Here is a 25,765-nt window from a genome sequence, read left to right on the forward strand (position 1 = left end):
GTACACCCCATACCTTTAAAGCACATCCAAAGCACGTTTTCCCCTCAAAGAATTCTGGGCACTGTAGTTTACCACTCCCTGAATTGCCATTTCCATCAATCCATAACCAACTACAGTGTCCATAATTCTTTGAGGGTGAAGCTGTGCTTTGAATGTGCTTCAAAGGTACAGCTGTAAGCGGCCTGAGAGGGAAGGGAGCAAGCCATGGCATGCACCACGTGGAAAACCTGAGCTGCCACCCACAGCAGTGCCCTACTTGGTGAGTTAGTGGAATTCTGGATTTTGCTGCTAAAGACAGAAGGGGTCATATTTTTGAATACTTTTTCCCGTTCACATTTATATATGTATATAAAAAGCCCGCATCCCTGCAAGGAGAAAACTAGCGCATCAGCGACAGGCTCAACATTTCACTGCTAACTGATGACATACAAGGGATAATAAACAGCATGAAAGGGCACGTTCAAAAGCGGCCCTCCCACTTGGAAAGTGAAGTGGTAGAGTCTGAGAATGCATAAAGTAACAGCTGCGGCTCCCTTCTGTAGACTCTTCTCGCCCTGCGAGAGGGAGAGACACGTTTTCCTAGCGGCCACCGGCGCCCCAGCAGGGAAAGAGACTGCGCTTGCGCGTGTCTGTTTGCCCGGACCCATCATGGCGGCCGCCACCTTCAGCTCTGACGTGTCCCTCTCTTGACTGCCGGGAGGAGCCTGCCGTCGAGGCCGTTCTCGTGCCCACACTCGGCATGGCGGCCAAGGGGCCCCGGCAGCGGCCTCGAGGGGGAGGTGGGGATGCGGCAGCGGCGGCTGCCGTTTCCCGCCAGCGAGAAGAAGCGCCCCCGCCGGCCACTGAGGAGACCAAAGCCGAGTAGGTGGCAGATAATGGGGTGGGGTGAGCTAGGAGGATATGGGGGGGGGGCTGCCATTAGGTGGTGACTTGGAGGGACGGAGACACTTTATAGGGGGGGAGGGTTGCCTGAAGTAAATGGGGTCCCCTCGAGGAATTTGAGGGAGGGTCAAATAGGGAAGTCTCTTTTCGAGGTGGACTCGTGGGGGGTGGGTCCTGTGGCGCCTGAATTATTAGGGCCTTCCTGACTTTTTAATTTTTATTTTATGGGGGCATTGGGCTGAGGGAAGCTTCCTTGAGAGTCGGGCTCAAAGGGTCATGAGCTGTGGGGGCTTTGGAAATGGAATTTATGGAATTCTCTTTTTGTTTTGGTTGTTGGATGATTGTAAATTTCAAAATTTGGAAAAATTAAATGAATTTGAAAATTTGAAGAAGAAAAAAAAGGAAGTGGAGCAGGGGTGGGAGACACTTGACTGGTTTTAGGCTTTGTAAAATGCTGTGTTGCATCATGGATATAAGCCATGTTGAGATACAGATTGTTGCTTGGAAGTAGAAGGACTCCCACAAAAAAATGCACCTCTCAGAATCGTGTAACGCCCTCCCTTGAATCTCTGTCCACCACTGTCATATTGCACACACATAAACAAACACATCCCTCAATCCTGTAGGAGACATGAAGCAGACTTGAGGACATTGTCCAGAGGATAGTGTCTCCCTATTATTTGTAACTCCCTCACCCTATTCAGCTGCCTCACTGCAAAAGCCAAACCACACATGTCCCATAACAGCATCATATAAATAGACAGGGTCAGTAGTATTCACACACACAGACACAGGAAGAATTTTGTGGGACTCTCCCCAATTCTATGGAGACTGCATCAAGACCAATAGGATGTGTTGCTGTTCTCCCCACATATAAATGGGATGTTTCATGGGGGATTCTGAAGCAGAGAGACACGCTTCTTTCTCTCTCATGCCACAGGCTCCCATTTGGGTGTGTGTAGCTTTGCATTCTTGTACATAGTTTCTTGAACTGAAGGCAGGATACTGCCTCAAAGCAAGAAACTAACGCAGTTCTTTTTCCTGCCAGCAGCAATGCAAGAAGGTATTTAGAAAGGAACCTTTAGCAACCCATGGGGTGGACATGACATCCCTTCTTGATTATAGGCCAACCAAAGTTTGGGCCGATCAGTATTTTGTCAGAAGAAGAATCTGCACTCACTGATCAATGTGCAAATCAGTGAGAATTGATCAGCGATTGTCTCCACAGTGAGAATTTTTAGATGTATGCAGTATTTCTGGGTGTTTAAAAATGCTTCATTTTAAAATCTGGAATGATTCCCTGAGCACCCTTCCCTTTTCTCAGCTTCAATCACCTTGCCACTTCGGTCTAATCCCCTCACCTTATCATCCACTCATGGGGCTAACACCTGTCTTTTTTTGGCTCTCCCCTAGGTCGTCTGGGAGCAAAGCAGGACATGTCTGGGCCCCTGAAGGATCTACAGCTTTCAAGTGTCTAATCTCAGCCAGGTTCTGTGCTGCACTGTTGAGTAACATCGCCGACTGCGATGAGACATTTAACTACTGGGAACCTGTGAGTGGTGTTCGTGTCTGTGAAATACCTTGTTGGGATGTGAAGGGGGTACATGTTCAACCCAAATCCTTAATCACTCCTGAATTGAATAGTAGTGGTATCCAGGGTATACCCTGTGGTTTGTTGTGATGCAGGATCACAATCCTGCAGGTTCATGTTTCCTAAGGGTGACACTGCAAATCCTTTGCTCTTCCTCTTAATCTTTTGCCCATAACTGGCTTAGCTTTTAGCATTGTGTGTGTGTGCACATCTTACTAAAGCGAGAATTGGAACACCTTCTGACTTGATTTTGTAACACGTCCTACAGATGCACTACCTCGTTTATGGTAAAGGCTTCCAGACATGGGAATACTCTCCTGTCTATGCCATCCGCTCCTACGCATACCTGTGGCTCCATGCCTTACCAGCTTTGTTCCACGCCAGAGTTCTGCAAACAAACAAGGTAATGTGCATACTTCAGGAGTCAGGAATCCCAGGCCCAGGGCCAAATGCAGCCCTCTCTGTCTGGCCCTTGCTATCACTCAAGGCCACACACCCTCACCAGCCATATGTCATACCCTCTTTGAATGTTTTTGCCTGCCTGGAATGTGTCACTGAACTTAACTAATGCCTCTTGTTTGTGTGGAAACTAGCTTAGAATACAAAGACATTGCTCTGTCCACCTCTGCCATCACCTACCACTAGTATGTGATGCCTAGAAAGTTGCTCAGATGGTTGGGTAGCCCTCAGTCTGAAAGATAGTCCCCTCCCCCCATGACATACCTTGACTTCATCTATGTGTTGGGTGCTCTATCCATGGCTCACCCAAGCTTCCCCTCTCACCAATCTTCTTCCCTCCCTTCTGCTAACATGGACTCCTGTATCCTTGGTGCAGTGTGGGACACCCAGTTTGCACATTGTAAAGGGTCTGCCCACAGTTTCCTGGAGTCGAAAACAGCCTAACATTCTATTTGTTAATCAATTATCCCTTGCTTTCTTTTTAAGTCTGGGCAAGTCCATCTTGGTGAAAGCTCTGGCTTTCTGAGTCCTGGGCAGGGGTGTGTGGGTTTGACTCTATGTCTGCAAGCATTATAATTGTAATTCTTCATCCTAGGTTCTCATCTTCTACTTCTTGCGCTGTCTTCTGGCCTTCCTGAGTTGTGTTTGCGAGCTTTACTTTTATAAGTGAGTACAGAAAGTGCTTCCTCTATTACCATTGTGAATGCTATGACCATTGACACAGCTGTCACTGAATGGGAATTTGCCAGTTCATCATATAAGAAATGTGCCTTGATAAACTACTGGGCAAGTACATTTCTAGAGATTTTGGTCTTGTTTTCTATGTGCATATCTTACATTGTAAGCCACTTTAAGGATCTGATTCAGTTAGAAATCCTAAGAGCTGGAGCAATTTTGTAGGTTGGCCTAGGATATAAATCATTATTAAACTGTCAAATGAGACAGTCTTACCATTGAGCTGCCATTCAGCATTGTTATCTGTACAAAACCTGCTTCTGGTATCCCTCAGCACACCAGTCTCAACTGGCATGTAGTTGGGAGACTCCAGCAAAAAGGCATAAGGGGGCAGAGGTGGTAGGGATTGAATGGAGAAGTTCAGAAAACCTATTGAGAAGGAAATATAAAACCTGGTACTATGTATGCTGGTAGCTGGATTCATAGTGCAGAACTGGCCAGAGGTCATGTTGGTACCTTAGGGGTGCCCATAAGGTGTTAACATGTAAAGCTGTGTTGTATTCATCATTTATTTATTGTAAGATATTTATATACTACTATTCTGGCAAACCTCACCAAGTGGTTAACATGGAAAAGGTTAAAACAGTATGCATCAATTAAAACTACATAATTAAACAGCCAAGACAAGCTACAAAGGGTGGAGAAGCTTTCTGCAAAATATATTTTCTTTCAGAGCAAGGTGGCTGCTTTAGTTGAGGGAGACACTACCTCGTCTGGAGCTAGTCTTTGGCCTGTTTAGCCCACTCCTGGGTCTTTCCCAGCCCAGACTCCTAAGCCCCTCTTTTAGCTGCATAAAACACACCTCTGCTTTGCCACTAGGTTACGTGATCCATCTGAAAACATAGCTGCCTGATTCTGAGCCATGCCTTTGGTCCATATTGTTGTCTGCTGTGCTCGCAAGATCTTGGCTTTTGCAGGTCATGGGACTTTTTGTGCACTGGAACTGTGCTTATTTTACCTTCTACTTCCCCAGGGCCGTGTGCAAGAAATTTGGGTTGCATGTGAGTCGTCTCATGCTGGCTTTCTTGGTACTCAGCACTGGGATGTTCTGCTCAGCGGCTGGTGAGTTAAGAAGTGAATTGCTTGAGGGTTAGGAACCGATTTCGAGACTTCCGGGTTGGCGCCATCGCCGAATGGCGGACTCCCTCCGAGCTCCGGAGGGAGTCTGCTCGGCAGGGGCTGGGTCCTACCGCGCCGGCGACGCGGGGACCCTTAAAAACCACGGGCACGGAGCCCGTGGACATGGGGACTCGGCTGGTGCCGTCAGCGCCCTCCCGACTCGTGAAGGAGCCTTTTTAAAGGCTATGGATCGGGTGCCGGGGAGCGGCGTGGCACTGTGAGTCTATCGCTTCCCCTGCCGAGCGCAGCCGCATGCCATTCGTCGGAGAGCGCTGGCTTCTTCCATTTGAAATTCGGACATTTAACAACAACCCGTGAGTAATTGGGTAACCGGGCATAAAAGGAGAAAAAAAGGAATTTTTTTTCCGGATTCGGCACGAGCGGGGGGGATCTAAAAAGGAAGTCAGTCCCCTCCCTGATTGTAAACATGCTAAAACAAGGACTGAGAAACCAAGATCGATTCAGAAGTTTATTGCTGACAAAAAATATCAATTCCACGATGGGATACTACAAGAATTGTGCTGGAGGAGAAAAGTCGAGGGTGAGAGGGAAAAGACAACCCCCTCCTGGGAACCGGGGCGATTCGGAGAACCTGGCGGAGAGAGATGGAGAGTTTGACAGCTGTCAAAGTAGCTGTCAAATTTTGAGAATACAAAGAGGACTTTGTTACAAGTATTTTGCTGGTTAATTTTGATACAATTGGATATAAATATGGATACAAAATGTCGGGGGGGGGAAAGAAACAACAACTTGACTTTTGGATTAGAGGACACAAAGTTACTGCAACCCCCCTAGAGGGGCTTTGGGACATTACAAGTGGCGTATGTGGAAAACTACTCTGGGATGTGCACTGGTCTTAGCTCCTGGGAAAGTAGCAAAACTGAAATATTGTTTTGTCTACAGAGGTGACAACACAATAGAATCTTTCTATTGAAGTAAGGTAGGAACTGGACGTAAGTTTTTGTTCCTGAATAACAAACCTCTGTAGAGATACTAGATTTCAGAATAAGAATGGTTTTGCAGCTGAACAAGACAGAAACCTGAGAAAGTAAGAAACAAAAGAGTAAAGGACCAACTACGCCACGGAAAGAACAATGGGAGGAGCAACAAGGACCAAGGGAAATTAAAGGCCTCTATTAGACTGGATTTTTGAAATTAAACATTATCAAAACAAGCAAATTTAAAGAAAACCGGCAAGATGGATTGAGAAAAATTTGGCTGTGGACTTGAGACCTCCAGGCCGACAACATACAGACTGATGGACATGGGGAATCCAAACCGGGGAAGGGAGGGGGAATTCTAGAATCCAAAGGCTATGTAACCAACTTTTGGAATCTTCTTCTATCTTCTATCTTTTATCTTTCTATATAACTTTGGTATTTTGATTTAACATGTTTTGGAAAAAAAGGGGGAATTCGTGGAAGGAAACGGGGTAGATCTTGTGGGAAAAATATTTGTTCTATTTTGTTAAAGATGAGGAGTGATGTTAAGATTGTAATTTAAATTGGTTAATAGGTACAACATATTAGGTTTAAATTGGGAATGAGAACTTGTGGAACCAACATAGGGAAAGGGGAATACAGTCGGGAGGGGAAGGGGGGAGTCCCAGAAAGAAGGTTATGAAAATAAGGGTTTAAAATTGGTCTTTCTTTTTCTTTCTTTTCTTTATCTTTTCTATTTTTTCTATTCTGTTATTATTGGAAATTTTAATAAATATGATTATAAAAAAAAAGGAACCGATTTCATATTGACTTTTGATGGGAAAGGATATTCTCCTGCAGAATATGCATTTTTGGGTAGAGATGGGTAAGAGGTTGCATGAGAGGTGGAAATTATATGGTCTGTATCGGCAAATCTTTCCTCCTCTCTCTTTCCAGCTCCCTGTATGCCGTTTGAATGAGTCACCTAACATTCACATATACCAGAGCTTTCAAAACTGTGCAACACATTAGTGTGTCGGCTATAGTGTGTAGGTGTGTTGTGTGAACACATCCTGCACTCCTCCCAGGCCTGGATAGGGATAGTTTAACCTCTGGTTTTCTAGTAAAACTGAATTACGGTGTTGTGAAATGATGCATGTCTAAAAAGTGTGTCACCAACATGAAAAGATTCAGGTAGTGTCAGGGAACTGCCATCAGAGCATCAGGTGGTGGAGGGACTCAGGCAGGATGAAAGAGACTCAACTGCTGAAGCAGGGACCAGCAGGGGGAGGAGTGGGTCTCTGAGGGAATGCGAGCAGGAGGGAGGGCTCAGGGAGGCTTCCAGCGAGAACAGTGGGGAGGTATCGGAGTCTCCCATAGGGAGACCCACACCTCGCAGGAAACTGTCACGCCGTGAGTCCAGGAGACGCGTTTCCGTTAAGGAACTTCTTTGCTGGAAACGCTTCCGCAGACAGCCACTGTCGGACTCTACTAGTGACTAGAGCAGACATGTCTGAGGAGCTCCGTCACACACGGAGGTTTGTGGGGTCGCACAAACTCTGAGGGAGCACGTTTTCACGCACAAGCAGCTAATCAAACCCTCACAGCAGTCCGACAGTCTTTGTACGCTGCCTGTGCAAGAGAAGGCATCATGAGCGAACCAACCGGAACCGGAGGAGCAGGGGCTGGAGCTGGTCCAAGCTTGGAAGATAGATACCGAGCGTTGGAGGTTCAACTGGCCCTGCAGACGGCGAGGTTGGAGGAGAGAAGGGCTCAGGATGCAGACAAGAAGGGGAGAGCCACGCAATTCCCCAGAAAGGTACCAGGATTGGTGCAGAAATTTGGGGGGGACCCCAAGGACTACCATGCTTTTAGGACAGAGATGCAATATGCCCTTAATGTGCAGTTCGATGAGTTCCCTGATGAGGAATCGCGAGTTGCTTTTGTAATTGGGCATCTTGAGAAAGGGGCTAGAGACTGGGTTCGACCCCTAATGGCAACGCACAATGACATACTAAAGGACACAATGAAGTTCTTTCGTGCAATGGATATCATGTTTTCCAGCGATATTGAGGAAGGGGTGGTGCGCAGACAGCTAATGGCTTGTAAGCAGGGAAGTCGATCTGTCCGTGAATATTGGACTGAGTTTACCATGCTGATTCACAGACTGAGTTGGGATTTATCGGCGGCACCCGTTCAAATGCTATTTGAAGAAGGTCTTTCTTCGGGGGTGAAAGACGAGCTGGCACGGAGCCCCAGGGCGGAGTCTATGGATCAGCTGACCAAATCTGCGCTGACCATAGGAGCGCGGCAGGAGGCAAGAGCCTTGGAGAGGCGGGAAGGGAGAGGGGAACGTTGGAAGGAGTTCCGCATTCCAGACATTCCTGAGCCAGCTTTCCCGCCGGCAGAGCCGATGGAAATCGGAACAGCGCGCGCGCGCGCATTTTCAAAAACCAGCGAGGGAGCTAAGAAGGAGGGAAAGGGCCCCCGGAAATGCTATCTCTGCCAACAGCCAGGCCACTTTGCCAGAGTCTGCCCCCAGAGGAAGGAATGGCAAGGGATGGTGGGAGCTGTTGAGGGGGGAGAAGAAGGGGGAGCGGAGCAGGTAAAAGCCAACGCCTGGTTGCCACAATTGGGGCACTGCAGCCAGGCCAAAGAGCAGTGAAAGTGCCCGTGCCAGAAGCTCCTCGACCTGCTCTAGTGATTGAAGTGTCGCTAGAGCTGCAGAATGGGCACCCCCTAAAAATAAAGGCGCTATTGGACTCAGGCAGCTCCTGCAATTTTATGAGCAAGGAGTTTGCTGCTGAACACCAGATACAGACCATCCCTTTAAGCAACCCCCTGCAGGTGACCACGATTGATGGCAGGGAGTTGTTGGGAGGAGGAGTCCGCTTGCAGACTGTCCCAATGATAATGAGGGTGGCAAGGCACACAGAACTGATAGCGTTTAATGTGGCCACCCTGGGAGGCGCTCCCATTATTTTGGGAATGAGCTGGCTAGCTCTACATGATCCGCTGGTTGGCTGGCATCAAAGAGTGGTGTCCTTTGGTTCAGCACATTGCCTAGAACACTGCAAAGGGGAGAAGGGTTCAGCAGGGGCCCAAGCCACCCTAGCAGGGACTGAAGTAATGGGGAAGGTGAAGGTACCACCACAGTATGCAGATCTCAGCGACGTGTTCAGCGAGAAGGAAGCTGACCAACTACCACCTCATAGACCCTTTGATTGTCAGATCAATTTACTCCCAGGAGCACAGCTTCCCGTGGGCAAGTTGTATGCCATGTCAGACAGGGAAATGCAGGAGTTGCGAGGGTTCATTGACAAGAACCTGAAGAGAGGCTTCATCAGAGAGTCCAAAGCAGCAGGGGGGAGCCCAGTGTTCTTTGTGGACAAAAAAAATGCGGACAAGCCGAGACTTGTATGTGATTTTAGGCGGCTGAATGCAGTGACTGAACCGGTGGCGTTCCCTATGCCCAGAATTGATGATATTTTGACCAGGGTGAGGAAGGGAAAGATTTTCACAAAGCTGGATCTAAGGGGGGCGTACAACCTGATACGCATAAGGAAAGGGGATGAATGGAAAACCACCATGTTTACCCCTTTGGGGGCGTTTGAATACCTCGTTATGCCATTTGGATTACAAGCAGGCTCCGCGTGTTTTCAATCTTTTATGAACCACGTGCTGGGCCCTTTGCTCTACAAGAATTGCGTTGCCTTTCTAGATGATGTGTTGGTGTATTCTGAGAATGAGGAGCAACATGTGAGAGACGTCAGAGAAGTGTTGAGCAGACTGCAAGCCAACAGGCTGTGGGTCAAACTGGAGAAGTGTCGGTTCCATACCAAGGAGGTGGAATTCCTGGGGTACCGCCTGTCAGACAAGGGATTGGCCATGGATCCCGGCAAGGTACAGGCAGTGCTGGAATGGAAAACACCCAAAACCAAGAAGGATGTGCAGAGGTTCCTAGGGTTTGGAAACTTTTATCGTAAGTTCATCCGCAACTTCGCCCATCTGACGGCGCCCATCACTGACTGTCTCAGCAGTAAAAAGAAGTTTGTATGGACGGCGGAGGCGGAGCGAGCGTTTGAGGAACTGAAAAGGGCCTTCGCCTCTGAAGAACAACTTCTGCATGTGGATTTACGAAAGAAGCTAAGGGTTGAAACAGACGCATCTGACAGAGCCATAGGGGCGGTGCTTCTTCTGCAGCCGGGGAAGGAGGAGTCAGAGTGGCGTCCGTGTGCCTTCTTCTCGCGGAAGCTGAACAAATCCGAGAGGAACTACACGGTGTACGACCGAGAACTGCTTGCTATTCATGAGGCGTTCCGGAGATGGAGGCATCTGCTAGTTGGTGCACAACATAAAGTGCAAGTGTGCACGGACCATAAAAATCTAGAGTACTGGAGAACGGCGCGAGTGCTCAACCAAAGGCAGTTGAGATGGGCCCAAGAGTTCTCCAAATTTAACTTTGAGATTTGTTATGTGCCAGGCCCAGAGAATGTTAGGGCGGACGCTCTCTCACGCAAACCTGAATATTTGGAGGGGGAGGGAGCACCCGAAGAAACCCATATCATTCCAGAGGACCGCTGGGTGTGTGGGGCGACTTTGGTGGGGCAAAGGGAATTGGTAGAGGGTACGGTGCAGGATGCATACGCCCAGGGGAAACTCAGGGATCTCAGAGGGGAGGAAGACAAATCCGGTGGTTTTGAGGAGAGAAATGGGGCATTGTATTATAAGGGAGCGTTATATATACCTGAAGGGGAATTGAGGGAGAAGGTACTCAAGCAGCTGCACGATAGCCCCACAGCAGGGCACTTTGGGCAACACAAAACCATGTGGCTGGTTACCAGGGAATTTTGGTGGCCCAAGGTCAGGGAAGATGTGCGGGAGTATGTGAGAGGGTGTGAACAATGCCAAAGAGCCAAGGGGGAGAGGCAGGCGCCGGCTGGTTTATTAGAACCACTGCCCACACCTGAGAGACCGTGGGAAGCAGTGGCAATAGATTTCATGACTGATCTGCCAAGGTCTAGAGGGAAAACAGCCATCATGGTTGTAGTAGACCTGTTAACTAAAATGGCCCACTTCATAGCCTGCTCACATGCGGTTACAGCAGAAGAAACCGCCAAATTGTTTGTAGAGAATGTGTTTAGGTTGCATGGCGCCCCCTTGAGGGTGGTTTCAGACCGAGGGAAACAATTTACTTCCAGGTTCTGGAGGAAGCTCATGAGCTTACTGCATGTAGAGGTTAATTTCTCGACGGCCCGTCATCCTGAAACCAACGGGCAGGCGGAAAGAGCAAATGGGGTTCTCCAACAATATTTGAGGTGTTATGTTAATGACAGAGAGAATGATTGGGTGGAGAAGTTGGCGTTGGCAGAATTTGCCTACAACAATGCAGAGAACGTGTCCACGGGGATGAGCCCCTTTTTGGCTAATCACGGGTGCCATCCCAGAGCCTTCCCAGGGGGGGAGGGGGAGAACTGGAGCGTTCCAGCTGCAGAACAGTTCGTGGAAGAAATGGAAGCGATCCATCGCCAGCTCCAACTCAATTTAAACAGGGCTAAGGAGGAATATAAGAGGCAGGCAGACAAAAACAGAAGGGAAGGTGAAAGCATCAGGGTGGGGGACCAGGTGTGGCTGTCAACCCAAGGGTTGCCATTCAAAGGAGGTTGTAAGAAATTAAGACCCAAAAGGCTGGGTCCGTTTGAAGTCATACAGCAGGTCAATCCAGTGGCTTTCAGGCTCCGGTTACCGAACCACATGAAGCTGCACCCAGTTTTTCACAGGTCGTTGCTGTCACCGTATAGAGGAGACAGTGAGGGGAGGGTCACTAGGGGACCAGCAATGGAGGAGAAGGAACACAGCTACCATGTAGCGGAGATCCTCGATTCCAGGTGGAAGGGAGATCAAGTAGAGTATTTGGTAATGTGGGAAGGGGAACCGGAGTCGGAAAACACCTGGGTTAGGGCAGAGGATGTCAATGACGAGGTTTTAATAGAGACTTTTCATCAGAGGTTCCCACGTAAACCTCAGCCTGTAGCGAGGTTCCGAAGGGAATACTTTGCCACCACCGACGAGGAAGAGGAGTTGGAGGGGTTCCCAGATTCTGAAGAGGAGGAGGATTCAGCTGGCCAGGACGACGATCGATGGAGAGAATTGTTCGAGACGTCAGAAGATGAGGAAGATTCGTTTCGGGGTTTTAGCCCTTCACCTCCCAGGGGGGAGGAATTGGGAGGGGGTGAGGGGGGCCCTGGAGGGGAGGTGGATGTCAGGGAACTGCCATCAGAGCATCAGGTGGTGGAGGGACTCAGGCAGGATGAAAGAGACTCAACTGCTGAAGCAGGGACCAGCAGGGGGAGGAGTGGGTCTCTGAGGGAATGCGAGCAGGAGGGAGGGCTCAGGGAGGCTTCCAGCGAGAACAGTGGGGAGGTATCGGAGTCTCCCATAGGGAGACCCACACCTCGCAGGAAACTGTCACGCCGTGAGTCCAGGAGACGCGTTTCCGTTAAGGAACTTCTTTGCTGGAAACGCTTCCGCAGACAGCCACTGTCGGACTCTACTAGTGACTAGAGCAGACATGTCTGAGGAGCTCCGTCACACACGGAGGTTTGTGGGGTCGCACAAACTCTGAGGGAGCACGTTTTCACGCACAAGCAGCTAATCAAACCCTCACAGGTAGGTAGCCGTGTTGGTCTGACGCAGTCGAAGTAAAAAATAAATAAATAAATGTCCAGTAGCACCTTATAGACCAACTAAGTTTGTTCTGGTATAAGCTTTCGTGTGCATGCACTCTTTTTCAGATACACAGGCACACACTTTAGACTTCAGACACACTTCTGAAGAAGTGTGCAGGCACACGAAAGCTTAGTTGATCTTATAAGGTGCTACTGGACAATTATTTATTTATTTATTTATATTTTTCCCCCAACATGAAAAGTTTGGAAAGCTCTGGCATATACTTTTCAATCTTTTCTTCATACCAATGGGGGCTAGAAACTTGTAACAAAAATAAATACTGAGATGTTCAGGATTCTGAAAAGGACATTGGATTTTGCACTAGGTAGTCAGTGCAGACTTTTGTGCATCCAGATTCTGTGGAATTAGCAATGCATAAGGACTGTTTCTGGTTTTAAGATCAGTAGAATCAGAACATGAAAGGCATTCACTTTGCTTACTGCAAGAGTTCTCACTATTTGTTGGAGAACTTAGCCTGGATCCTCAGGTGTAACTGGAGTAAGGGACTTCCCTTGCTCCCTGAGCCCCCTGCATCTTGGCATAAAAAGAGACCATCTGTTGCAGAATATTTCCAGAGATTAAGAATGAGCCTCCAATTAGCAAGAGGTTGCTTAAGAATCACCTTTTCCAGCAGAAGGATTCCAAGGGTTGTGTTGGTTCATATGTAACCTCAAGCACCCCCACCCCTGCCAATCTGCTTTACATTGTGTACAGCCCCTGATCCATCTAGCCTAGTACTGTCTACTCTGACTTGCAGCAACCTGGGCAGAGAGGGTTCTTTCCCCTCTTTTCCAATCTGATAGTTTTAACTGGAGACCGAACCTGGAACCTTCTGCATTCAAAGCAGATGCTCTCCCATTGATCTACAGTTCCTTTCCTATGTCACGTGTTCTTAGGTTTGTGCTGAGAAAATCTCCTGCTGATAAGGAGTCCTGAAATGACCCCAAGTCATCTGTGGGGCTCTGAATGCTTTCTGCTTTCTCCCAGACCCTGATTCCTTTTTGCTTCTTTTGCTTTTCAGCCTTCCTCCCCAGCAGCTTCTGCATGTACAGCACAGTAATAGCAATGACGGGGTGGTACATGGATAAAATCTCTCTGGCGGTCCTGGGCGTGGCTGCAGGAGCCATTGTGGGCTGGCCTTTCAGTGCAGCACTTGGGTAAGCAAAAGGGAGCGGGGAACGTGGACGCATTCAGGGACAGGTAGCTCTAGGTGGGCCCTAGCCAGCTGCAAGGGCAACGATGTCTCTCCAAGACTGATCAGTTTCACTGTTGTCCTCAGGCTATTATAGCTCTGTGCGCAGGGCTGCAATATTTGACTTGCTTGGGATTGTAGCTGTGCAATTGTTGTTCCTTGAAGTGTTCCTTGAAATGTTGTGTTTTGGCATTTGGTTGTTTTGCATTGCATTCAGGTGCTGTGACACTCACTCAGCTATTGAAAACTCTTTAATTAACTTCCTAGGCCTCATGGTGGCTAGAGGAAAGTGTCAGAAATATGTGGGAGGTACCATCAAAATTAAAGATAGCTTCCATTCCTTAAGAGTAAAACTGGAAGCATTCGGCTATTATTGCAATTGGAATAGTTCAAGTTAAGAAATTATATCACCATGTAATTTGTAAAATTCTGAGCAGAGAACTTTGCATACTGCCATCACAAGTAATACCTTAAGATGCTGCTTTGTAGGCACTAAGTAGGTTTCTGTAGCAGTAGTGCTTCCCCAGAAAAGAGAGAGGAGGGATAACAGGTAGCTCTTATCCTCCTATGTTCACCATGGAAAGGGAATTCCCTCTGTTACTCCAAAAGGATTGCTCTAACTTACCTCTCTCCGCTCTTTGCGCCCCTCCCTTTTTTGTCCTGTATTTCCAAAGTTATCCAGCCAAATTGTCCCAAACTGCGCTTTTTCTATCTCTGTTCCTTTTGCTGCTCTGTGTTCCGGTGCTAGTTATCTATTCCCATGATTCATAAATGTCACTCCCTACTCCCTCTGCTGTTCTTAGGGGAAAAAATGAATTCCTTTGCATCCTTGATTAATTTAGAAACAGGATTATATTCAAAGGTAGGTGGGTGGGGCTCTACATGATTGGTTTGGGGGGGCTTGGAGGGAGGGAGGGCTGGAGTGAGTGTGCAAGGGTCAACTGATAAATGTTTTTAAACATCCAAGTTGAGATGGGAATATTTTTGGCATCTCCTTTTGCCAGGCTTCCTATTGCCCTGGACTTCCTCATCCTGAAAAGAAGGTGGAGAAGCTTCCTGAGGTGGTTTCTGGTCGCACTAGTGGTGTTCCTGGTGAGTTTCTCAAGTTAATTGTGGAGAAATAACTCAGAGGGGAGTGTTGTATAATGGGAACTGAGTGCCAGGTTCTTCCAAAGGGGTTACTGAGGAGGAGGGGTCTCTTTTGCACTTCTGACCCCCCACTCTTCCTTCCAAAGGAGTATTCTGCCAGTGAAGTCATGTGGGCATATCCCATTGTTTTCTGCATGGCTTTCTGGACAGGAAGGCATTTTCTCTATGGCTAGAAGAGGCACCCTGGGAAGGAGCAGTAACGTTCATGTCTCCTCCCGTATTGTGGCATCTTCACAGTGTGGGTTTCCAGCAGATCTCCCTTGACAGCAGTAGATAATGCTGTTGGCTGTGGGAGGGCAACATACACTGCAATTCCCCTACATCAGTGGTTATTAACCTGTGGGTCACCAGATATTGTTGGACTACAACTCCCATCATCCCTGAGCTCTGGCCTTGCTAGCTAGGGGTAATGGGAGTTGTAGTCCAACAACATCTGGGGACCCACAGGTTGAGAAAGGCTGCCTTACATTATGGTAGAAGTGATAACTACGACGTTTTTTTGGCGGGGGGTATATATGCGCACACACACCTGATGGGAGGATGCTTTGTTCAGTGTCAGCCTTGCATCTGCATCAGCCTGTAGTTCTTGTGCCCTAAGTTCTGGTCAGCACCGCTGTTTCACTTGGTTTCCAAACGTGGGAAACGCAAGTGCTGTCCTGGAATTGAGATAATCTAGAAACAGCTGTGTTCTTTTTGTTGAATGAAGGTGCCCCTGGTGGCTGTTGACAGTTATCACTATGGGAAGCTTGTGATTACTCCTCTCAACATTGTCTTGTACAACGTCTTCACACCACACGGACCAGATCTTTATGGTGAGTCCACACCTGTAGGACATACGTAAATATTTTGGGGCGCTAGGTTGTGGGTTGTTCCCAGAGTGGCCCTGTTTGCAGAGCTTCCTCTAACAGCCATATGTACCGTGAAACACTTGGGTTGTGCAGGCCCCAGCAGCCTCTCCGAAGGAATCCGGGAGCAAACCTCTTAGATTCAATGTTGCTTTACTCAAGTCCTTAAAATCGCAGCTACTTCAAGCAGACTGCATGAGTCGCTGATAGTCTTGCGGCCTCTGAGGGATCAAGGGACACCTGAACTTGATCTTAGTTTGACACTTCTTAACTTAATCTGAAGCATAAGAAGAGATGCTTTACCTTGGTAAAGAGATGCACCACCTGCAGACTTGAAATGGGATTTCTGCCATGCAGACAGCTGGTCTCATTGAAATGTACAGCGGGAAGCAGGCAGGCAGTATGTAGTTATGGGAATTTGTGGACTATAGGGGTTTGGGTGAGTCTAACCTCTGAAACTGTTGGTGAATAAGTCCAAAATGAGGACATTTATGCAGCGGGTTGGGAAGCAAATTTAGTTTCCTGTGAGATGTTTCAGCTGAGTTGGTTACTGCCTTCATTTATTCCTTTATAAGGACCTGTCTTACATTGGGGTCATACTTTTTGGGTTCAGATAGCTCCATACTGGCTACTCTGTACTGACAGTGGTTATCCCAGGTCTTGGAGGTGTTCCTCAAACTCTTGAGTGGGAGGCAATGATGTATGTAAGACTGCAGCTTCTGGCTCTGTGGCTGTAACAGCAGCTTGATCTTTGTCCTTCTGTGAGTCCTTCATCTCTGCACAATGATTCCAGACACACATCACTGTTGGACCTCGGAGCCTCTTCTCTCTGTCACTGTATTGAGCCTGACCTTTACACATTTCATGCATGAGCATGAGCTGGCTCTGTTGTCCTCAGGGGACCAGTGAATTCTGAAGTGTCTTACTCAGAATGACGCTTATGTAACATCTTCATGCTAATGAGAGAGCTGCTTTAATACTGTCTCGTCTGGAAACACGATGAAGAGCAGAATGCCGTGTGCGTTTAGACAGTGTCACCGAGGCACACACTCAAGGATGACTCAAGGTTGGATGTGTCTGGATGAATTTTGTTTGTTTGTTCTGACTTTGAAGTAAGATTCCGTGTTTGTCTCATCCATCTGGGTTCAATGCTCAGGCATGGAATCTGGCATTTTAATTTTTGTTTTTAAAAAGCAAGTTTCTAGATCTCATGGCTGCTGCTAAATGTTTGCAAGGGGAAACAAAACAAGGCTTGAAAGAGGACTTCTGATGGTCAGAAAAAGAACACTTTTTTCCTTTTCCTGTGATTATTCCTCAGGCCTGGAATTTATATTTGTCACCCAGGCTGTGAAAAATGCGACACCAGCACCTTGGAATTTGGGATATGTTGCTGTCATCTGTTCTTGCTGCCCATAAACCTCATCACCATGCTCTTGTTTTGATCCAGTACATGCAACCCCTTATTATCCACTGTCACCTTGCAGAATCCTGAACTGGTTTAATGCATCATACTTTCTACTTCCAAGATAAGATTAAAGGGTTTTAGCCAATGCCCATGACGGGGTGAGCTCCCGTTGCTTGGTCCCTGCTCCTGCCAACCTAGCAGTTCGAAAGCACATCAAAGTGCAAGTAGATAAATAGGTACCGTTCCAGCAGGAAAGTAAACGGCATTTCCGTGCACTGCTCTGGTTCGCCAGAAACGGCTTAGTCATGCTGGCCACATGACCCGGAAGCTGTACGCCGGCTCCCTCGGCCAATAAAGCAAGATGAGCGCCGCAACCCTAGAGTCGGTCACGACTGGACCTAATGGTCAGGGGTCCCTGTACCTTTACCTTAGTCTTACTCAGAGTAGACATGGCTAACATAGGCCCAATGTGGATCAGATATAAATTTTGAAGAGAAGCAGAAACATAGCAATTGACAGAGGAGAGGAAAATGGAGACAAGGAAGTAAGAGAAGAATGTAATCTTGGGTTTAGTTTCAGGAAGCAATGAGGACTAAAGTGAGTGTGACCTTGGCTCTTTGCATTACTGGAGTGCTTCTTAGCTTCCATGCTTTGATACTGCTTGATAATGTGCATAGCAGTGGCAATGCTCTTACCTTGTGCTGGAACAGTATTGGGTAACGTGGTGGCCATATTGGCCTAAAACTTAACAAGCCCCACTCCAAAGATACAAAAGCTCATAGCAATTTGCTACTGAAGAAGCCCCCCAAGAGATGAAAGCAAGGCAAAGACACACAATGTCATCCTTTTTACTTTTGTCTCTACTAGGCGGCAGGTGGTACTGGCCTCTGTTCCTAGAGAATGTTCACCCGCAAGTTCAGAAACCCCCACAAATAGATGACTGTCTTGCTGGCCTTTGGGCTGTTGACTTTGCTCTGTTGGGGATCATGACTTCCCCAAATACACATTGGCCTAGGAAGGGTGAAGAAAACCCCATTTTCCCTCCAGCAACCTTCTGCACCTCTTTAAAGGGGGGGCTGCCCTTGTTCTTGAGAGAGCCATGGGTCTTAAAGGAGAAGAAGAGATCAGCTGAAGTAAGTCGGGAAGGTTGTCTGCTTCACAGGGCTGTCTGCAGCCAGCTGCTGGATGAATCGTTCTAAATTGAGGTGGAACCGCGATGTCTTTTGTTCCTTGCGTGCTTTTTATAGCTCCACTACGCAATGCAGCGTTACCCCAGAACTATTCTAATCCCTTGAATCTCCTGTGCCTCTGCCAAGCCTTCTAAATTGGGAAAGCACCTTTGCTAAAGAATTAAAGGGGTGGAGGAAGAGAAAGCAGAACCGTTTGTTCTTTGCCATGGCAGGTGGGGGGAAGGTCAGCTGCCTTGGAATTGCTGAGGACCCCAAGAGCAAGGCACCCTTTCCCCTTTCTGCATGACTCTGTGTGACAGCCTTCCCCAAACTAGTGCCCTCCAGATGTTTTGAAGAACAACTCCCATCAGCCCCAACCGGCATGGCTGTTGCAGTTTGAAGCATCCAGAGGGCACCATGTATGTGAAGAAAAAGGAGCAATGATAAATAACTACAGCCAGCATGTTACAGGACATATTAACCTGGTCTGAGGGAAAAATAATAATTGGACTCTTGCTAGATACCATACCTGGTTGAAATTTGCAGATTGCCAGTTGTCATTTCAGGTGTTGCTGAGCAAGGAGCCTGTGTTTACTATGGGTTGTTTGCCCCCCCCCCTTAAAAGTGAGCTGCAGTTCATCCCTGCTCTCTTGACAAACATCTCTGTCCGATATGAAAGTTCACACCTGAACGTCACATTTACATCTTAGGTGAACACTTAAAACAAGCAAATAAGCAAAAAGCTTAAAAAATAAAAAGTAATGTGTGAGAAGGATATAATAACTATTGGTTTTGATGACTATAGGAAGCCACCAATTCTAGGGGCAGTATATCTTGAAATAATGGGTGCTGGGGAGGAACCATGGGGGAAAGTTGCGGCATTCAGGCCCAGCATGTGGGATTCCCAGAGGCATCTGCTGGACCTTTTGGCTAGAGGGCTGTTCTTTATGTTCTGGAGAGGCCTGAGGAATTGCTGGGTCCAGAACTTTCCTATTGCCCTGGAGAGTCTCTGTCTCAAGTGATAGGCCCTGACTGCAGAAGGGCATCACGAGCCCTCTTCAGGAGTCTGTATGGAAATATTACACCTTTGCAACATTCCCCCCCCCCCCCCAGTTTTCTCTTCTCTCTTTGCCTCCCTTAGGTACAGAGCCCTGGTCTTTCTACTTCATAAATGGCTTTCTGAACTTCAACGTGGCCTTTGTGCTGGCACTCCTGGCCTTACCTCTGACCTCCCTCATGGAAAGTCTGCTGCAGAAATTTCATGGTGAGTGCTGCGGTGTGTTTTTGGGAGCTCAGCTAGAAGCTATGGTATGACTGTCAGGCGACAGCTTGCTTGCAAGCGCAACTTCATTTGGTGGAATTGGCCAAATCCTTCCTGACTGCAAGTGTTCAGAGCAGCCACAGAAGGACAGGGCAGTCAGGGAACCTCAGGCGGAATTTTGTGTGCCGAGAACCTGCTATTATCCGCCACAAAAAATTGAAGTAGGATTCTAGCCCTTATGACCGCCAGAAAAGCATTAGAAGTTTGAGGTGGCTTTTGCTGGAATCCTGGAAGTCCAAGTGGAGCTTGAGCAGGACTTTCCAAAGGCTGGGGAGCAGGAACTTTGATGTCTGCCTGCAACTCCTTGTATCTTCTTCTCTGGCTAGTGCTGGTGGCTGTCACTCACCTTGGAAGCTTTTTGTTAAATTTAAAAGCAGAGTATAAGTACTTAACATGAATCAAGTGTGCCTTGCATATGCAACCTCACTGCTTTCTGTTTTCTTCTCCCCCCTTTCTGAAATTCTTGTTCTGTAACTCAGTGGCTGTGTGCGATCAAAGGGCACCAGTTCTCCAATCAGGACTGCTTTTTTAAAAAAGCATCAAGCCTGCCTCCACAACCCCTGCCTGGTCCCCTACTGCCCTGACGCCTCAGAAATGTTTATTTTTTTTTAAAAAAAAAATAATTTCTTTGCTAGCTGCAGGCTTGCTTATCCAGTATTTATAGAAGTTAAACAACTTGCAAATGGCAGCAGCCCAGCTTTGCCACAGGGCAGACACGCAAGTTCCTTCTTTGCACATTTTAGCTTTGAAAAACACCACAAGGATAGAGGAACTTGAAACATCCCCCAGCCTGGTTTTCCACAGGGGTGGGCTGGCTTCACACTGCTGTGGCCCAATGTATTTATTTGTTACTAGCATCCCTGGAGGTCACTGATGTGAATGAATTTTTAAAAGTGGGAGCATATACTTCGGATCTCTAAATAGTCAAGGCGTAACTTGTTCCTGCTAGGTGTTCCTGAGAAGGCTCACCTGCTTAATAGCAGAAGAAGTGCTATTCTGGATCAGACCAAGCTCTGAAAAACTCCAGCATTCTTTGTTTTGAAACAAACAAACAAAAAAATCCCAGAAACTAGTGGGGCACTGGGGAGGGGGGTGTCTGCCAGATACTGACCAGTGGTCCACTGGTGGGCCATGTTTGTCTTTCTGTCTTGCCCATCTCTGAAATGAAGGCTTGTACTTCCAGGGATGTCCACTAGAGTGCACTAAATGCTCACGTTCTGCAAAGGGCGCCGCATGCACTGTGGGAAACATAAAGGCCTCTTGCCAGCCAAGCCCAGTAGTGGAGGCTGCTGTAACTACCCATTTCATGCCTTTCTGCTTAGCAGATTGTGTCCCGAAGCGGCGGCGGGGTGGGGGTGGGGGTTCCTTCACTTGCACGCCTTGTTCTCACGGGCTTTGTGAAGCGCTGTTCAATCCTGATTTGCTTTAACACCCCAAGCTTTTCCTTTTGGGGGCAATTCAGGATTTTGACATATATTGAGCTGCCTCTGCAGCCCTTGCAAATTGAAGTAATTGCTGTTACTTCCAAATAAATGACTTCCTGCTTCATTCGAGGGGAGACAAGGGAGGTGGTGCCTTGGTTTTGTTTTCCTTCAAGAGAGAGAGAATGTGTGTTCAGAGTTCTCGGTGTACTCTGTTGCTGCCGTAACAAAGCGTTGGAGGTTTTAGAAGTGCCCGCCCCTAAGCAAGCACATTTTTCTTTCAACATCTTAGGCTCCTTAGAATTCCCCTTTGGATGAACTTCTACAACACCTAGCAGGTAGCTGGTAAATCAAAGACTGTTCTCGTTTTTCCTATCACTCTGCTTATAAGCCTGGGGGAAAGTATTTATTTGTGAAATTTGAGGTATAGGCATTAATCATATACCTTTGCCCAAGATTCAAGAAGGACACTGACAAACTGGAACGTGTCCAGAGGAAGGCAAACAAAATGGTCAAAGGCCTGGAAACGATGCCTTATGAGGAACGGCTAAGGGAGCTGGGCATGTTTAGCCTGGAGAAGAGGAGGTTAAGGGGTGGTATGATAGCCATGTTCAAATATATAAAAGGATGTCACATAGAGGAGGGAGAAAGGTTGTTTTCTGCTGCTCCAGAGAAGCGGACACGGAGCAATGGATCCAAACTACAAGAAAGAAGATTCCACCTAAACATTAGGAAGAACTTCCTGACAGTAAGAGCTGTTCAACAGTAGAATTTGCTGCCAAGGAGTGTGGTGGAGTCTCCTTCTCTGGAGGTTTTTAAGCAGAGGCTTGACAACCATATGTCAGGAGTGCTCTGATGGTGTTTCCTGCTTGGCAGGGGGTTGGACTCGATGGCCCTTGTGGTCTCTTCCAACTCCATGATTCTATGATTCTAAGATCGGGTGGCTTTGAGATGTATTTAGTAGTTGTGTACCAGGCACTTTCACTGGCACTGAGGAGAAATGGCAGAAGCCCCTGTACCTATGCAGCTCAGGGTTCACATCGGAGCTCCATAAAGCAAGCTTCATAAAGCTGGGTCATGCCTGATGATAAGGATGCAAGAGGGGCATTGCTGGATTAGGCCAAGGGTTTCCTTAGCCCAGTTTTCTGTTTCTAGCAGCAGCCAGATGGATGCTCACAAACAGAGCATGAAGGAGTGATCCTACCCTGTCGGTGGTGCTCTTCAGAGTTAACAGTGCCTTCATGTGTGACTGTGCATACCTCTAAAGCACATTCATTATTTCCCTAAAAGAATTATGGGCACCCTCCCAGAGTTACAATTCCCAGCAACCCTTAACATATTACATTTCCCAGAATTCTTTGAGGGAGAAAACATTCATCAAATGTGCTTTAAAGGCATAGTGTGTACACAGCCTATGAAGCCCGCATCAGATTTCCCCACCCAAAAGCCCAACAGAGAGCTGAAATAAACAGCAAAGTGCTGCATTCCAAGATAAGGGTGTGGTGGGGTCCTGATCCAAACGCCTTGGTTGTCCTTGAGCCTCTCCCTTCCTGGAACTAACCCCCCCCCCTTTTTTCTTTTTTCTTCCAGTTCAGAATCTGGGACGGCCTTACTGGCTGACGCTTTCTCCCATGTACATCTGGATCCTGATTTTCTTCAGCCAGCCTCACAAAGAAGAGAGGTTTCTGTATCCCATCTACCCCCTCATTTGCCTATGTGGTGCTGTAGGACTCTCTGCCCTTCAGGTGCGTTTGGGGGTGGCGATGGTTGAGTGTGGGTGCAGGTGGAGAGGGGCCACACCTAAGCCATGTTCATGCTAGGTGGTTCCCCCTTCACCACATTGCTCTGAGTTCCCAACTTGACGCATGAGCTTTCCATGTGGCCTCAAGAGTTGGCATGAAGCAATCATAAAAGAGAGAGAGAGGTTTGCAGGAATCTGTGCTATCCAGGAACACACAAGGAGCCTTTTTCTTCCTGTGGTCCCAGCTGCACAAAGGAGTCCTGGGCTGGGAGCTCACAAAGTTGGTCTGGAGTTGTGCCAAAAAAAGGTATAAAAGTGGGCAGCTGGCACCAAAGTAAGTCCACACTGTTGTCTCCCAGTGATGCTCCAGTGCGGCCTTTGCCAACCCAGTACCCTCCAGATGTTTTGAGCCACAACTCCTTCAGCCCCAGTGGCCAGGGATGATGGCAGCATCTGGAGAGCGCCAGCTGCACCATCCCATTCCGCTTTGTATTTCCCGAACTTGTGCAGAAATATAATCTTATGGAAAGGCTGTTAGAGGTTTCTTTGCAGCAGCCACCCTCTTCCTCCACTGGGTTATTGAAATGAGCTCTATTCCTCCCTCCCCTTGTTGTAGTCTAAATGACATTCATATTTTGCTTTTCTCTCTCCCCTTCCTCAGAAATGTTACCACTTCATATTTCAACGTTACCGCCTGGAGCACTACACGGTCTCTTCAAACTGGCTGGCCCTGGGGACCATCTTTGTCTTTGGGCTCCTGTCCTTGTCGCGCTCCGTAGCTTTGTTCAGAGGTTGGTTCTGGAGAGGCTGCCCTGCTGCGTATTAGTCCCAGGTGGACAAACAAACAGCGTAATGCATTTCAGGGGTAGCTTACTCCTCCCTTACCCAGAAACCATGGAGCAGGAGACACCTGACCACCAGCATGCCATCTGCGGAGAATGGCATTCTTGGTAGCTGAATCACAACTTTGGAATTCCCATTTGCCAAAGTCTGAGCCTAGCCATCTTTTGGGAGTCTTTCAGGCCTTTTGGTCTGTGCTGGTAGTTAATATTGGTGGTAGCCATGAGATTTTAACAACTCTTTTGATTCTTTCTCTCCTGCCCCTTTTGCTTCTCTCCTGATTTAAGGATACTGTGTTCTACCCAGAGCCTTTGGGATTTAATGTAAAATCCTTCAGATGTGTTCTGAAATTGGGTAGCTAACCTAGGATGCTTAGCAAAGCACATGCAGGAGCCCCTTTTAAAGTTAAGAGGCCTTATCATAAGAGCTTCTGTGGCATAGTGGCTAAGAAACTGAGGAAGTCCCTGGTTTGGATATTGTCTCTGGCATTTCAAGTAAGACTGGGAGAGTCTTGACTTCTGACTGAATGTTGGAGAGCCATTGCTGGTCGGAGCCTGTTGGACTCCGTCTCCCATCAGCCCCAGTCACATTACCAATGGTCAGAGATGCTGGGTGATGTAGTCCAATATTTGGAGTTCCAGGGGTTTTCTATCCCTAGTTGATAAGAAGCTGAGCTATATGGGCCAGTGGCTTGGCTCCTTACAAGGCATTTTCGAAAGTGTAAATTTCTGGTTCACTTTGTTAAGTGCAAGGGAAGGGCATTTTCACAGTTCATCATAGCTCAGAGAAGCTCATGCTGACTTGAAGAGGTTCCTAAAATTGTTTAGGCACAAAGGCACAGCCAAATCTTCTTCCTTTTTTTTCACTTGCAGTGTCTCTTCCTCTTAGGTTACCATGGGCCCCTTGACCTGTACCCAGAATTCCACAGAATCGCCACTGATCCCACAATCCACACTGTGCCAGAGGGGAGGCCGGTTCACGTTTGTGTGGGGAAGGAATGGTACCGTTTCCCCAGCAGCTTCCTCCTGCCAGATAAGTAAGTCAAGACACAAACAGGGTTTATCCCACAAGGATGCAGGTGCTGTTCATCACCCTAGATAACCAATTTGTGCATAGGCCAGGAGTAAATACTTGGGTGGACCGGTGTCCATGCTACCTGCTCACATTGTCAGCCTTCCAGGTCATTTATGCCCCGTCGTCCTCCAAAAGCGCATGAGGTGGCTTATACAAAATTAATGCAGCACAAGATAAAAGTAAAACCTAAAAACAAGAGAAAATGCTGCTTAGAAACAAAAACAAACTAACTAGCCAAACCAGCAGCAGTTAAAAACAAACAAGCAGCAGTTTCCCCTCTGAATTCCAGGTGCTGGGAATCGCAGGATGGGAGAATGCTGCTGCTATGCTCATGTCTTGCTTGAGAGTTTCCCATGGGGATCTGGTTGGTCACTGGACTAGATCTTTGTCCTAATCCAGCAGAGCTCTTTTTACATTCTCAGTTTTCAAAGTAGATCACACAGCAACAGAAGACTGAGGACCATGGAACAATGTCCTCCTCTGGCTCCCAGGTTTGCCAGCTTTTAACTAAGGTTGCCTCTTAACCAAGATTTGAAACCAGGATCTGCTGCTGTTTTCCATAGTTTGAGAGAGAACCTCATTAGCAGCTGCAATGGCCAAGTTCCCCCAGGCTCACTGGTGGTGATGAGAACTGGGTTGCTTTTGGCCACTGCAGGAATCAAAGGAAGGTGTTGAGGCCGGTGAGATGGAGAGAGTACCTGGACATTGTGACATAAACACTGGGCAGTGTTGTGTTGTGTTGTGTTGAGGTTGCAATTTTGATGTGTTTTTGGTTTATTGCCAGGTTTAATTTTTCGAATGTTTCATTTTATTTTTTTACTAATATATTTATTGCTCAATTCTTTTTGTAAACGCTTTGAGCATGTTTGTTACAATCAAGCAGTAAATAAATTTATGAAACAAGTAATTTTGCAGGACTGCAGCAAAAAAAATGCAGAATGTGGAATTAGGAGCAGAATTCAGTTTCCTATAAAACCCACTTCAGGATTAAAAACCCCACAAAGCAAGGTTTCTAGGTCTCATGGCTGCCAATAATACAAAGGGGACAGGAGCTTCTGTGAGCTGCTTGTTCCCCCCCCCCCCTCATCTGCATCCATTATGCAAATAATTGCAGAAAATGACTTTTCAAAAGATGAGACATGATTCAGATTTGCTCAGGTAGTGCAGATGGCC

The 25,765-nt window shown here is 47.5% G+C and overlaps 1 protein-coding gene across 2 annotated transcripts in view; it reads left to right on the plus strand.

Moving 5' to 3' along the window:
- The window catches only part of LOC310695983 (alpha-1,2-mannosyltransferase ALG9-like), a 41,556-nt gene that overhangs the window by 9,780 nt on the left and 6,011 nt on the right, over positions 1-25,765 (plus strand). The window contains exons 1-12 of one of the 2 annotated variants that reach the window (XM_083481027.1): positions 587-861; positions 2,296-2,434; positions 2,742-2,876; positions 3,528-3,598; positions 4,641-4,729; positions 13,457-13,592; positions 14,632-14,719; positions 15,483-15,588; positions 19,337-19,459; positions 22,528-22,682; positions 23,340-23,469; positions 24,407-24,554. In XM_083481027.1, the coding sequence (XP_083337153.1) occupies positions 740-861; positions 2,296-2,434; positions 2,742-2,876; positions 3,528-3,598; positions 4,641-4,729; positions 13,457-13,592; positions 14,632-14,719; positions 15,483-15,588; positions 19,337-19,459; positions 22,528-22,682; positions 23,340-23,469; positions 24,407-24,554 (1,442 nt within the window). In that variant the 5' untranslated portion in view covers positions 587-739. Of the gene's footprint in view, positions 1-586; positions 862-2,295; positions 2,435-2,741; positions 2,877-3,527; positions 3,599-4,640; positions 4,730-13,456; positions 13,593-14,631; positions 14,720-15,482; positions 15,589-19,336; positions 19,460-22,527; positions 22,683-23,339; positions 23,470-24,406; positions 24,555-25,765 lie in introns of those variants that run through there. The other variant, XM_083481028.1, reaches the window with a different exon arrangement.

This window comes from Podarcis liolepis (assembly GCF_965112155.1).
Source record: "Podarcis liolepis genome assembly, chromosome: 16".
NCBI lineage: Eukaryota > Metazoa > Chordata > Lepidosauria > Squamata > Lacertidae > Podarcis > Podarcis liolepis.